Source organism: Carassius gibelio, chromosome B9 (genome assembly GCF_023724105.1).
Source record: "Carassius gibelio isolate Cgi1373 ecotype wild population from Czech Republic chromosome B9, carGib1.2-hapl.c, whole genome shotgun sequence".
Taxonomy (NCBI): Eukaryota; Metazoa; Chordata; class Actinopteri; order Cypriniformes; family Cyprinidae; genus Carassius; species Carassius gibelio.
Window position 1 is genome coordinate 24,912,381 of NC_068404.1, and position 14,941 is coordinate 24,927,321.

The 14,941-nt window shown below is 34.3% G+C and overlaps 1 protein-coding gene and 1 long non-coding RNA gene across 2 annotated transcripts; one reads left to right on the forward strand and one right to left on the reverse strand.

Moving 5' to 3' along the window:
- Positions 1–696: 696 nt before the first annotated feature.
- On the reverse strand, positions 697–12,667 carry LOC127964358 (integrin beta-2). Its single transcript, XM_052564531.1, has 16 exons — positions 12,514–12,667; positions 8,680–8,737; positions 7,951–8,042; positions 7,215–7,407; positions 6,933–7,103; positions 6,588–6,829; positions 5,722–5,877; positions 5,159–5,254; positions 4,803–4,892; positions 4,560–4,694; positions 4,239–4,426; positions 2,832–3,064; positions 2,525–2,741; positions 2,151–2,356; positions 1,674–1,837; positions 697–1,528 (listed from the first exon to the last, which is right to left on the reverse strand). The coding sequence occupies exons 2-16, from the start codon at positions 8,732–8,734 to the stop codon at positions 1,460–1,462; spliced, it is 2,307 nt and encodes a 768-aa protein (XP_052420491.1). The 5' UTR covers positions 8,735–8,737; positions 12,514–12,667; the 3' UTR covers positions 697–1,459.
- Positions 9,881–12,110, forward strand: LOC127964364 (uncharacterized). Its single transcript, XR_008155038.1, has 3 exons — positions 9,881–11,037; positions 11,363–11,433; positions 11,535–12,110. It is a non-coding gene; the product is annotated as an uncharacterized LOC127964364 (long non-coding RNA).
- Positions 12,668–14,941: the final 2,274 nt, after the last annotated feature.

Here is a 14,941-nt window from a genome sequence, read left to right on the forward strand (position 1 = left end):
GTGTACAAAGATGCCTTCATCTGGTCTTTTCCAATCTAAAACTCTTTGATTGGGTTCCCTTTTCTTTTTAAACTTATTAAAATTGTATATATATAAAATATTATTAAAATATTTCAATTATAATATGAAATATTATTACATAATACTATTGTGTATTATTTTAATAATAATATATTTTTTTAAATGTTTGATTTATTCCCACATTGCAAAGCTGAATTTTCAGCATCATTATTCCAGAAAGAAAGGATAAAAATGTTGTTTGAAGGTCTAAACGTCATTCTTTCTTATTTATGATAAAAATTTTTGCCAAAAACTAAGCATTGTACTAAATATTTAGGTAAAATATTTAGTTGGTTTTATCTAAAACATTTTTTTTTTCTTTTTAGATAATGAGACGTGACATTGTGGCACCTTGGAGGCCAATCTGAAGCCATGGAATGTGCCTTCAAAGAAGAAAGTACATACTCAAAATGTACTTGAGTACTAATAATGATTTTATCTATATAAAAATGTTACATTATCAAAAACATAAAATCCATTTATTCAGTAATTTGCGTTTACTTTCCTAGTTGTTAGTTCAAATTCTAAATTATAGAAGATTTTTTTAAAATCATTTACAGTTTTAAAATGGCTTTGTGCCATCCACAACTAAATGCATAGCCAAAATTAATAAAATCACAAGGCAGTTCCTGAAAATTACAGTTGTAATTCCAACTTTATTTATATTTAAGACATTTACAGAGCCCTCAATCACACATATTCTATAACCTATGTTAGGTTACAATGCAAAGCTATAAGCAAAATTTTCTATTATCTTAGTAATGTGGAAAGCCAATGTATTATGTTCAGTACTCGTGTTTCATGACGAGGAATCTGTAAAAATAATGCAGCACAGGGGTGTTACATAGTGATCTCAGTTCTCAGATATTCGCATATGGTCAGACGTTGAAACATACGTTATCAGTGTATTGAGAGCTTCAAAAACAATGCTTTTACAAATGCACAACTTCAGAGACTTCATCTTTACAGCAATGGAACTGCCAAAATCTTTGCAAGAGGTACTCCACACTTGGCACATTTATTTATAAATGACTTCAAGATGGGACAGTTGGCTAAATTTCATTGCCATCAAAGCTCAACAGGAATAAAATTTAATTTCTCGTTATATATTTTTGTGTATATGAAAACTATTGTGACCAGTCTTTATACATTTCACAAAATATAAAAAAAGCTTTTTTAATGTTAAACTTTTAAATCCATTTAATGACGTTAAACATTAAAAATGTATAAATGTCAAAAAATGTGCAAAAAATAATGCCTCTCTAAAGATGCTAAAGATCTCACTGAACATTAAGAAAAGTTAAAGTTATTTTATTTTATTGAATGATCATGCATCAAAGCCATAGATTGATTAATACACATCCTATGTGCTTCATGCGTTCAGCACCAATACGTTTTTTCACGAATCTCCAGAAAATGTTGGGTTTTGAATTGTGGTTGTAGCATTCTGGAATAACGGGTTGGTACCCTGTAGAAAGAGAAGAAAACAGTGTGCTTAATAAAATATCAAGGATGAATACTGAACAGTTCTTCAAGGCAGATTGACTGAATATGAAGGGTAGGGTTTTTGTGTGTGTGTGTGTTTGTTTTTGTTTAAAGTAAACAGAACTTACAGATGTTTTTTCATGTTTTCTGTCTTTTTCAAACCTCTTCCATTCTCTAAGGTCACTTGCATACAGAACTGCCTTGATGATGAGGAGGATCAGGAGACCAATCAATGCCACACCTGCCAGAGATCCCCCTACGATCCCTCCTATGTTTGGCCCCTCAGGACATTCTAACACAAGAAACGTAAAGGTAGAAAATTTGATGCTTTTTAAAACTGGAACATTTGTCCAAAAAAGAACATTCTGATATGAAACATCACCCTAATCTTGTTGCAAACCTCTATACTGTTATTTATGCTGCCTATTTTTATAAAATCATCATAAAAAGTCCTTATGATTACTAAACTACGGTGTTATTGTGTAGAAAGAGAAAGAGTAAAGATTCTTCAAAACATTCTCATAACAGCAGGGTTCTGAATGACATGAGGGTGAACAACGACAGATCCCAAGTTTTAGTATGTAAGATATTATATCTGTGTTTACCTCTGTCTTTGAGAACTCTGACAAAGTACTTGTCAAATCCACGCTGTTCCGTCATTGCAAATATCATCCAGCAGCCCTCTTTGTCTTTGACTCGACAGTGACTATTGAGCAATCTTTCAACCATTGTATGTTGCAGATGGCTACATGCTTTAGAGCAGTTCTTCTCAAATGGACCAGTCCCAAAGGCCAAACATTCAACACAACTCCTGTTAGAAATTAGAAGTTAGAAGTTAGAAATCCTCTAATTGGGCTTATGAAACATTATAATAAGGAGAATAATGTATATAAGAATAATGCATTTAGTTGTATTAATAATTGGTATTAACATGGCAGCTTTGTAGAGCACATGGTGACTTGTTCGCAGGTTTTCTTACCCTGACTTATCACATGGAGGTTGGCAATTAGGACACTTTTGGCATTTGGGCAGACTGTAACCTCTCTCACATTTACACTGGTTACATAAACATTTCCCACGTTCATAACAAACACCTTCATCGGTCATGCAATCCTTGTCTGATTTTACGCAGTCACATGCTGTGCCTTCGTAGCCCTCATCACACTCACATTTACCACATTTGCACTTGCCATGACCTATAAATTGAAACCACATTAAACTTAAGTACTGATTTTTAAAAACACACTATAAATCATGTCAAATATGAGCTTTTCTATGCAAATCACCTGCACACTGAATATTGTTAATTTTTTCACAGTGTTCATCGTCGCATTCACAGAATTCGCCGTAGAAATTGCCACCGCCATCTGTAGAATGGCACTGACACCGTCCGCACTGACAATCTCCTTTGCCTTCGCATTCAGTCCCGTTGTCCTTCCGGCACTGTGCTTTCAATGACGCCTCGTCCTTTTGGCCTAGTTTGCACTCACAGCGCTGTCCTAAGAAACCCGGCTCACACCTGTGGACATGAGGAAGTTGCTTATGTCACCACAGATATATACATACTATATATGTCAAGAATATTTGAATAATATTTAAATACATAGTAAGATAGAAATCTTCCACTTCCACATAATTTTATTATTTATACATATTTTATTTTATTTTATGAATGCTAGATTATAAACATTTAGACATTTTTGGTGAATTTAAAACAAGCAGTAATGTAACGGAATTTAAAACAATATTACAAAAGCTTAAATTAATTGTGAAAAAAAACATACATTTTATGTTTTATATATATATATATATATATATATATATATATATATATATATATATATATATATATATATATATATATATATATATATTAAAATGAAATAAGCAGTTAACTCAAGCAAAAAAACTTTCCATGGTGTCTATATTGATATATTTTTTCTGCTCCTCTTCTTGGCGTCTCTTCCTGCCTTGTGCCCCTGATAATTTTCTTTTTTCACAAATTTTTTAGAAATTATACTTTAAAAGCACATAAATGGCAAATAATTTTTTATTGCTGTCAATTTTATTTTATTCTAAAATTATTTTAATCAGCCTATGATCGATCAGTACTAAAATTATGTTAACTGACAGAAATTATTTTGCTTAATATATGGGTGTAGGAGTGCACTATGGTCACTTCACAGAAAAAAAAAAATTATATCAGTTCCAGCGAACGCACACAACCTTATTAATATTCATCAATTCAGAAGCTTGTTATTCCTTGGTGCATTTTATATTGTTCTTATTAGAAGAATTTGTATAATAATAATGATATAATAAAGTATACTATTTAAGTCTGGCGAGTAAACAAAAAAATTAACTAGCCAATGGCAATTCAATTGCCAAGGTGTCCGTAGAGGGTTGTAATATATTGATAGATGTCTTGTTATGAACAATGAAGTGTGCGTGTGTGTGTGTGTGTGTGTGTGTATACATATATATACACTGTATTTCCACACACACACATACACAAATAACCATTAAACCATTAAAATGCAATTTATTGATTGAAGAAAAATACTCAGTTATTTGGGTGAAAAATATTATTGCTTGTTTTTAGGTATTTATTTTTATAGCTAAAAGTACCATAAGACCTATTGAGTTTAGGATGAAAAAGAAAGCAATTAGAGATAATTATATTGTTCTGTTACCTGCAGCTGCCACAGACGACTTTACCATTTCCCCCACAGTGAGGATGAGGATTATCTAAATCATCACATTCACACTCACACCGAGTCTGCACATTCACCTTCAGTTTTTCACTAAAACCTAATGGCCCGATGTGGAAGCTCTGACTGGTAATACATTTGTCTACTGTTACTGTCACGTCAAAAATCACCTGAAAGGATTATGGGAAGAGTAAAGTCATTTGCAAAGTCATATAATATTGCCTTTGCTACAATGATAAACCAAGATTTGCATCTGCACTTGCACAGATGATCTTTATGATCATTTGAACTAATCTTACTCACCTCCGTACCAATGTTCACATTATCACATTTCCCTCTATCACTGGGATTTTCTCCACCTTTACAGTTCGATTTGTATTTAACAGATATGAATTCTGGGACAGCTTCATGAGCCATGATCACTTCAGAGGTTAAGTTCTGTTCCAACCCAATAGAACATGAATAATGGTGTTAATCATAAAATATCAATGCTTTACTTTAAAAAAAAAAAAAAGTTTGTGCAAAGTGGAAATTCCAAGAACTCACATAATATGCATCCACAATTAGTTTGACAACATTGCTTGAGTCTTCAGAGAGCACTCCGACTGCAGATTTAGGGATCATTTTGCTCAGTTCCTGTTAAGTATACAAGTCAAGGACACCATAGTACTTCAGCTACTAAAAATGTTAAAGTGAATTGTATGTAAATGAAAGAAAGCAAAAGGGGAAGTGTTGTAATTTATATTCCAAACATAACTACAAAAATAATGACTTTCACATAGGTTTCCCAATGTTTTATAGTGCCCCAGAGTCACTTGTACAATTTCCAGGGCACTCACTCATAATCATAACTTTATATAGATCATTTATTTGCTTATTTTAGTTAAGCAGGTTCTACTTACTGTGTACACAGTTTCCATTTTTTTGGTGACTGCAAAAATGGGTTGTATGTTTTGCTCCTCCAGCTTGCGAGCAATTTGTCCAACAGATGGGTAGTCCTGAAAACATAGAGTTTTGATATTTTCACATGATGTGTTATCAAGGTACTGACAACATCTAATACATAAACCCTTTTGCATATGTACCTGTACAACTTTGGAGACATACAAATGTTAAGAAATTCATTGAGCCTTTAAGATATTTAACTATAAATTACATCATTTTATTTGTATCCCTTCTGCTTTCATTTAAATGTAATTTATTTATAATCTTTAGTCATTTTGTTGCCATTTTTTCTTTCATTGTAGTTTTTTTAGTATTTAAACAAAAATGAGAAATGTTGCCTAGTTGCAACTAGTTGGAATGAGATATGTTATTGTTGTTGTTGTTACAATTCATGTTTATTTTATTTAAAGTACTGAAAATAACTTTCCTACTTTGACTTTCCTAGTTTAGCTCAAATGCTTTTAATATAAATATTCTAAACCTTTGTTATATAACATGAATCTAAAGTATTCAATCTTACCCAGAGGTTGCTCTTGCTGTACTTGTTGTTGACCAGCTCACAGGTTTCTTTGTTTGGTTCCAGAATGGCAGCAAGTTTTCCATCCCCTGCCATGTGGAAGCCATCATCAGTGGCCAACACCAGCACTCGAGTGCTGTTTCCCCAGCCGATATCCTTCTGCATGGGTAACACATGAGAGTAGTGGGATCAATGTTTTCTAATCCATTTGATAGGACATATTATCACTTGATTGGATTAAAAACTAAAACTGGAAAATTTTGCACGTGCAATGACGTAAAAATGGCGTAACAGAACAAGCCGATATTGCTGTTGCTGTATTTAATAAATGACTGTTGTGTAGATTTAAAATTCACCTTCCAATCATCATCTGTGAACTGGTGAAGGATAGCGTTGTGCCACAAGTGCTTACTTAAAATATCATCAACAGACGTCTTGTTTTGGTCGTGTGAATGGCATTTTTAACTGTTTGATTAATAGAAGCATCTCTGCACAAAACTTAATGAGCTTTTTGTCTCCTAATTAAGACCCTAAATAGCTAGGCCTAAATATTAAGTCTGCTTTTTTTAAACTAAAAAAAGGTAGGATGCTTACTACGTGAAAACAGTGGGAAACTGCATATCTGTGCAGTGTACGCATGTCAAAAGATGAAATATGATTAGAAGCTTGTGACGCATAAATGCACACATCAACACGATCACTTTATTTAGCAGTCATGTAAACACTATGTTCGGATCTATGATTTCGTTCCAATTGAAACAAAAAGTGTCCGTGTAAACATGGCTATAGTATGGTTGAAGTAATCTGTTAATATGGCTGGCAAAATACATTTCTGCAAGTTATGCATGTAGTGTGAAACATAGTCTCACCACGCAGACTGCGACTTGCATGATGGCATCCAGGCTTCCCTCTGGGGGGTCCAGGTTTCCAGATATATGCTGCTTTGCTACCATATCTCTGAACAGGTTTCCATCCTTTGTCAGTGAAAGCACATGCTGAAAGCCAAATGCTGGCTGACACGGTTCATTTTTATCCGAGCACGGCCGTTGGAGCTTCGCTTCACTGGTGTCGGTGTATGGAAGAAGTGTTTTGTCGACAAACGAACCGAAGCCTGCATCAGGAAAGTTGGTTCATGAAGCCATTGCCATAATCTTTGAACTCTGAAGATATGATTAATATTATATTTTTATGTTAATATATTTGAATGCTCTTACCGATCCTGGCATTGCCAGTGATTTTATTGAGCTCAGTAAGTAAACTATTTCCCAGTTGTTTCACATTCTCCAAATCATCTTTCATGGAGTATGAGAGATCCATTAGGTAGTAGAGATCCACTGGATAGCCTTCTGCCCTTGTAAAACGTATTTGAAAAGTTTCGGGCAACCCTGAAGAAACAACATAATACAGTCATCTCTGAAAGTCAGGCTCAAACTTACATTAAAAAAGAAAGTTGTTTTGGTTGAGCTATACAGTAGATTTGTAAGAATATGACATACCTGGTCTAAGATTAAGTTGTATTTCTTGTGGTTGGATTTGCACTGGACTTGGGCCAGCACCCAGGGGCTTGTTTAAAGTTTTTGTAAAATTGTTTTTAGGATTTATTATGCCATTGGATGAACATCCTTCATTTCTAAGCATAGCAGCTGTGTTACAACGTACTGCTTCCTGCTGCCCAGTCTTGGTGAAGTTCTGTGGTTTAAATAGGACAGCGAGCATGATGTGAAGGAGATGCAATGTGCCAGTCATTTTTCTTTATTTGAAAAAGCTGTTGAGAATTTAGCAAAACCAACACTGGACACTGGAATGTTAGAAATTGTTGATATTGGAAATTTAAACTTGCAAGCTCCAAAAAAAAAAAAAAAAAAAAAAAAATCTTACAGCCATCACACTTTGAGAATTCTTTTTTTTTTTCAATCAATAAACTTGCATTTAAAGAGTTCTTAGTTGACATTATGAGTGCTAGTGAAATTGCTGGAGTTTGAAATTACTTTCAGTTATTACTTTTGAATTGTTCCATATTTATGTGTTTTTTTTTTTTGAGTAATATTTTCTGAAAAACATGTACAAAACGGCCACTTTAAATATTTAAATACTTCATATTATATTAGCATGAACTGAGTTCAGACAGTCGTATATTTTTTGAAGACCAATTAAATGGTGTTTCACGGGTTCCCCAACACTCAAAATTGATTTCACAATTTATTAACAATAAAGCCATTAAGAAGCACTTACCAAATCTTTACACCAGGCACAGCCGGGCCCGGACTTGATGCATTCTCCACATGTGTTTACTGAAGCTTTTAAACATTGTTCCTCCATGTAAACTGCAACAAACAGTTTTATCTATTAAAACAACTATTTTGCTTGCATGATTCAACATTCTGGATATTTTCTTGGATATTTATGATTAATGTAGTTAAATATGGAGGTTAATCAGTAGCTAAACCCGAGAGGTTGTTGATCTGAATGTGAGAACTTGTCATATTAATATTTGTACTTGTAAGATGAAATTTTCACTCACAGCTGTGATGTGAAAAGCTCTTTCAATTTGCACACACAGACAATGATCAAAACTCCCGTGTTTTGAATTGGAAGTTGTAGATGTTTTAGTCTTGGCGTGGTTAAATCGTGATTACGAGCTCATTGCATTCAAGTTTGAAAATGGGATGGCATTCATGTTCAATTTTTACCTAGAAAACTCATATTTACGATTATTCCGAGAGCACGCGACGGCAGCATTAGCAGCACAGACAAATTACATATTTACTGTGTCTTACCCTTTTATTCTAAATATGATCAACAAGCTCTCAAATTTGGCTACTGCATGTTTTATTCTTTCTATCTTTTTTTTTTCTTTTTTTTGAACAAACTGCATGCACATGATTTGTAGGATATCATATGCCAAATGAATAAATGTAATATAAATGTAAACATAATACAAGGTGTATGTAATGCACGTACCCTGTCTTCCCACCAACAACAGGAGAAGGCCCCTCAGACACACTGCCTGAAGCATTTCCTAGTGTAAAAGAGTGACAAAAACATGTGAAAGTGACGTGGCATACAGCCAAGTATGGAGACCCATATTCAGAATTCATGCACTGCATTTAACCCATCCAAGTCCAAGTACACACATACACACAGCAGTGAACACACACACAGAGCAACGGGCAGCCATTAATGCTGTGGTGTCCAGGGATTAGTTGGGGGTTCAGTGCTTTGCTCAAGGGCACCTCAGTCATGGTATTGCCGACCCGAGACTCAAACCCACAATCAAAGTCTAACCATTAGGCCACGACTTCACTATTTTCAATATCTATCATCAATATCAACTTTACTATCTTCAACATCATAGATACATATTTACATAAACTATTGAAAATGATGGGAAATGAGCTTGGCATTGCTGTTTAGTAATGCAAACAAACCTTTCCTAGACCTGCTGTGCAGTTTTGTAGCAACTGTGCAATGCATCAAACAGAAAAGTGTGAACTTGAAAAAAAGCAGATGATGTTTTTAGCAGAAATGTGATGCAGGTGACGCATCTCAGACAAGTGACTGCCATAGACTGTCAAATGGCCTTTATGCTTGACATTTATTGGTTCATCATGGTTTTACCGCATTGTCCTGTGAAAAAGGGGGTAGTTTCTCACATAGAGAGCTATATTTAAATTGTCAGCTCTACACTGAAAAAAGTTTTTCAAGCAGTACTAAATTATCATCCAATTAATCATTTGTCTTTCAGTTAAACTTACAATTATTTGTTTTATTTTTCAAGTAATATTTTTTTAGTTCAAAACATTGATAAACATAAATATGTTTGATTAAGAGATCAACTAAGACATAATTGTTTTGTTAATGTAAACTATCAAGATTAGATTAACTCATATTATTTAGTTTCTATCATGAGCACGTCTCCTCACACTGGTGCTGCGAGTCAGTTAACAACACCATTTTGTCATTGTGATTGTGTGTGAATTCAACTCTGTGGATGAGAAGGTGGAAACTTGGTTTTAGATAAGTTAGGTGTATGGACGGTATTTACATGTTTTTCTTTTCCTCAAGAGGCTGTTTGTTTGTTTAAATGGCGGGATATTTCTCATCCGTTAGCTAACGTTAGTTCCCTTTCAGTCGGTCACTTTCAACGTCACATCGGATGACTGATGAATTGGGATATCTCTTAGATTGACCCATAGGCGGAACCAAAGCAGCCAAATGTAGCTATTAAACATCATAAACCCATCTTTTTAGGTAACAACCAGACATGGGTGTCATTTAGGCTAATAAAATATGTTTAATAGGACTGAATTCGTATTAAACGTGATTACAATTCAATAAAAACATTGGAAAAAGTGATAACAAGGCTATATAACGTTTCCTTCATAGCTATGAAAACAGTGAATAAATTATATATAGAAAGTGACATTATCACTGATTATAATCTATCACAAGTTTAAGCACTTGTGATAGATCAAAAAACCATTGAAGCTGTATACGCTGTGAAATGAATCTCATGTACGCGCATCTGCGCTCTGTTGCTTATGCTGGGAGAATTCGCGGAATTCAGTCAGAGAAAACACTCAAAACTGATGAGGTTCAGCGATGACTCATCTGAAATGCGGTTCAACATGAGCAGATCTTAAAATAGCTCTCTGCCCACATACACTGGAATAAAATGATTAAAAAATGGTCTCAATTTACAGAAACCCCTCTGAATTTGAACACAGTGGTGGCAGATTGCATATATTATATTGTATATATTCACAATTTTATGATAAACACATATAATCCAAACTAAGACTAATAAAGGTTTTTGGCTGCATTACATGTTTTGATCTGCACATCTGAGACATATTACAGTGTCGTTTAGCTATGCATGCTCACAGACACGTGAAAATAGTCTAATTTTGAAGACAACAACCGAAATAATTAGCTGTTCAGAGGAGTCATTTCAATCTTTATGATTCTCTTTGATAATTATGTTAATGTAAAGTGTGTAATCAGTAAAATAAATGACATATTTATATTCTTGAGAGTGAGAGCTATGTTTGGCGAGTTTGTGGTGTCAACTACTCCAAGAGGTAGTTGACACCATCACTTCAGCAAGAGCACCGTATACAAGACACGCTTAAACTTTGAATTGGAACCTGTTCAACCCTGAGGCCCCAGACCGGCTATAACAAAACTGTGGTTGAACCCTGGACCAGTGAGTTTGACTTAGATTATTTTCGTCTTTTCTTTTTTCACTCAATGTGGTTTAAGAGGTGTGTAAGTTAATTTGACTTGCAGCGGAGGAGAGATGATAGTGGTGCTAATATGGTGAGTGCAATAATTTAATGTTCACTTTTAATAGACATGGCTGTTGTTTTAAAGAGTATGTTTAAATTAACTGATGGTATAAATACAAAAAAAAACGGATGAATATACATCTGTTTTATCTATTTTCAGAGCCCACATAACCAGTCATTTTAGGTATTAGTGCATTCATCCCATGTTGTATTTGCCATAATTACAAGATTCCAACTTGGAAAAAGAATTAATGTCCTTGTAGAACTCACAGTTACCATCTGTAATCTGGGAATTTTCTGATTGCTTCTACTTGTACCATGTGACCACTGTACCTGACTGCTGCAGATACTTTTAGGGATGGATCGTGTTGCCATAGAACCGCTCAGTTCTCAGTCCAAGGACATGAACAGCTCTAAGTAGAACTTGGTGTGAACATGCATATGATCTTGATTATTTGACAACAATTATCTAACTATTATCTAACTGACTTGATAATGTCTTTATCAATCAGTTTTTTCCTCTGTTAGGATGCAGCTGACAAGACAGACTCCAGTAAGAATTCTCAGCGTTGATTAAGCAAGTTCACATTTAACCCATCAAGAGTGGGAATCATCTTGGCAGAAAATTTTGTAATGGATGAACCGACTGATCTCAGGCCTTCCATGTCCATTTTTCAGACTGATTATGGCCTGCACCTGGACTAAGTGTATGAAAAGCACTCTATGTTTTATTCAGCAGGTAATGCTCAACTTCAGAAAAGGTGAATTGACTCCTAAAATTCAGTACTGCCAATATTGTGAACTCGGAGAGGAATAAAACCAAATAGTTTAGATGCCATTTGTTGTGATTCTGAGATAAACTGTTTTATATTAGTTTAACATTAAAAAAAAAAATGTTTTATGGGGAAATGTTTTCAAATAAAAAAAAAATCATGTTTTTTTGTGTTTTTAAATTAACATTTGGAATTGAATTTAAATAAAAAAATTGCATCAATTTTCCTTCATTTGTTTGCTTTTTTACATTTTCTATTTTTCTAGTGAATCATTACCCTAATTTTTTTTAATGGATGAATTAAAAAAAAATTCACAATCTCAAATACATAACATAAATGCTGGTTTTTATGACATTTCTTTTGGATGTTTATACAGTTACAAGCTCAAATCACACAAATGTAGACTACTTTTATGATACTTTTATAACTGTATAAATCACTATCTGTTTAGTTGTGTGTATATATGATATACTGTATATATATATGAAGAAGATTAGTGTTACTTTTTGAAGTATGAAAATATAAAATCATCCCAGAGTTTACTGATTAATATAATATTTGATTCATCCTTGATAATACTCCGTGTGAGTGGATTAGGGAACTAACGGTTAAGCAGACCGAAACTATGAAACTGTTCCCAAAGCTACAGTTACTTTAATCAAAACTACAACAGACATGAAAGAATTAGTAATTCGGGAAATCGTAAAATGCACAAAATCAAGTATTAAACTTACTTAATGTTGTCGAAATGCAATGCCCTAGAGAGATACGGTCGTCATAAATGGCTATGAGATGATTTTTAGTTTCCTCAAGCAGAACACAGTTGCTTCAGAACTGAAAGAAAGTTAGCTAACTGCTGCATACATGACAGGAAAGCAGAGAGGAAGTAAAATGAAGTCCTTAGAAAATATGGGTGTTGGGGTAAATGAGATGAGACGATGCAATCTAAACCACATATTCAACTAGAGTTTGAACTAAACTAAAGTTTAGGATTAAGGTTCCTACAATAGGAAATTTACTGAGCTCCTTAGTAAGGTGTTAGGCATGTTTTTATGCTAGAAACATTTACTTTCATGACTTTTTCTTTCAACATTTACAGTTAAACTGCTGTTGTGCCTTTTAGAGCTTCTTTAAAAAAATCTTCTACTCTTCTCGCTTACTTTACTGGCATTAGCCTATATAGAGTTTCCCCAGAAATGAAAATTAAATCTTCATACTCACCCTTGTGTGCAGTATTACTTTTTCTTTTTCAGACCACAAAACAAAAAACAAAACAAAAAAAGTGCGCTTTTCCACCTGATGGCAGTGAATTGCAACCAGCATCAAGCTTTTAAAAAAAGACGCAAAAGTAGGCTATCACAGAATGATCCCGTGCGGTATGTTCCGTATATTCCAAGTGTTTGGGAGCTACAGGATTTAGTGAGAAACAAACCAAAATATAAGGTATTATTTAACTTATTATATCCTGACCTTGGTGACTATGCGGCCATGGTACTGTATAGGTGCATCTAAAAAATTAGAACATTGTGAAAAAGTCCATTATTTTTGTAACTTATTTCAAAATGTCAAACATTCATATGTTCTAGATATGTTACATATAAAGTGAAACATTTTTTAATTTTTACTTGAAAATATCCCATAGATTTCATATGGGGTTCAGGTCAGGCATGTTGGCTGGCCAATCAAGCACAGTAATCTCATGCTCAGCAGATCACTTGGAAGTGGTTTTGGCACTCTGGGCAGGCGCTTAGTCCTGCTGGAAAAGAAAATCAGCATCTCCATAAAGCTTGTCAGCAGATGGAAGCATAAAGTGCTCCAAAATCTCCTGGTAGATGGCTGCATTGACTTTGATAAAACACAATGGACCAACACCAGCAGACGTCACGGCACCCCAAATCATCACTGACTTCAGAAACTTGCAACTGGACTTCAAGCAACTTGGATTCTGTGCCTCTCCAGACTTCTTCTAGACTCCAGACCTTGATTTCCAAATGAAATGCAACATTTACTTTTATCTGAAAAGAGGACTGGACCACTGAGCAACAGTCATTTTTTTTCTACTTTGTCCAGGTCAGATGCTTCAGACATTGTTTCTGTTTCAGAAGTGGCTTGATTGCCCTTTTCTTGAAGACGTCTGAGCTTGGTGACTCTTGATGCACTGACTTCAGCTTCAGTCCACTCCATGTGAAGTCAAGTCAAGTCTGCTTTTTTGTCAATTCTTCCACATGTACAGTACATACATACAGAGAATCGAAATTGCGTTACTCTCAGACCCCCGGAGCATACAGATAACATTAACAGTAGAGCCTAAAAATCTAGATCAAATATAAAACGTAGATACAACTATACAATAAGGGAATGTAAAAAAGACATATAATAAAATTAAAAATAAAGTTAAATAAAGCAGCGCAAGGCACATGGCAGATAGATTGCAAATCAATGAAGTGAACAACAGTGCAGATAAAATATTTTTAGTGCAAAAAATTAAAAAAAAAAATTATTTAGTCTGATTAAAGTGACAAAGGGCTCAAGAGCAGTTATTTTATTTAACTGACTGATGAGGTAGTGGAATGACGTCAGTTCCAAGCTCTCCCAAGAAGCTCTCCCAAGTGACTTTGCTTGTCAGTATTCTCAAGCTTGCAGTCATCCCTGTTGCTTGTGCACATTTTCTACCCATTTTGTTCCTTCTAGTCAACTTTACATTTAATATGCTTTGATACAGCACTCTGTGAACAGCCACCCCTTTTAATAATGACCCTCTGTGACTTACTCTCTTTGTGGAGGGTGTCAATGATCGTCTTCTGAACCATTGCCAAGTCAGCAATCTTCCCATTATTGTGGTTTCAAAGAACAAGAGTTACTTGGAATTCATCCTGTAGCCAATTAATGAAGCTCAAATGTAAATATTCTAATATTTTGAGATACTGGATCTTTTACTTTCAAGAGCTGTAACCTCTAATCAGCAAATATATTTTACTTCACATGTAATGAATCTAGAATAGCTATATGAAAGTTTCACTTTTTGAAATGTTACAATAAAGATAACACTTCAATGATATTCACTTTTTTTTGAGATATGCACCTGTATTAGCGCAGCAGTTCACTTCAACTCGTAGAAAAGCACACAAGCTGTGAAGAATCAAGATTAATGAAAATGCCACA

Excerpts from the sequence above, each read along its gene's own strand:
- LOC127964358 (XM_052564531.1), bottom strand. The coding sequence starts at position 8,734 with ATGCTTCAGGCAGTGTGTCTGAGGGGCCTTCTCCTGTTGTTGGTGGGA. Across the intron at positions 7,408-7,950 it reads GTGCCTGGTGTAAAGATTTG|AACTTCACCAAGACTGGGCA; the intron begins GTAAGTGCTTCT and ends TTTAAACCACAG. Across the intron at positions 1,529-1,673 it reads GAAAACATGAAAAAACATCT|GGTACCAACCCGTTATTCCA; the intron begins GTAAGTTCTGTT and ends CTCTTTCTACAG.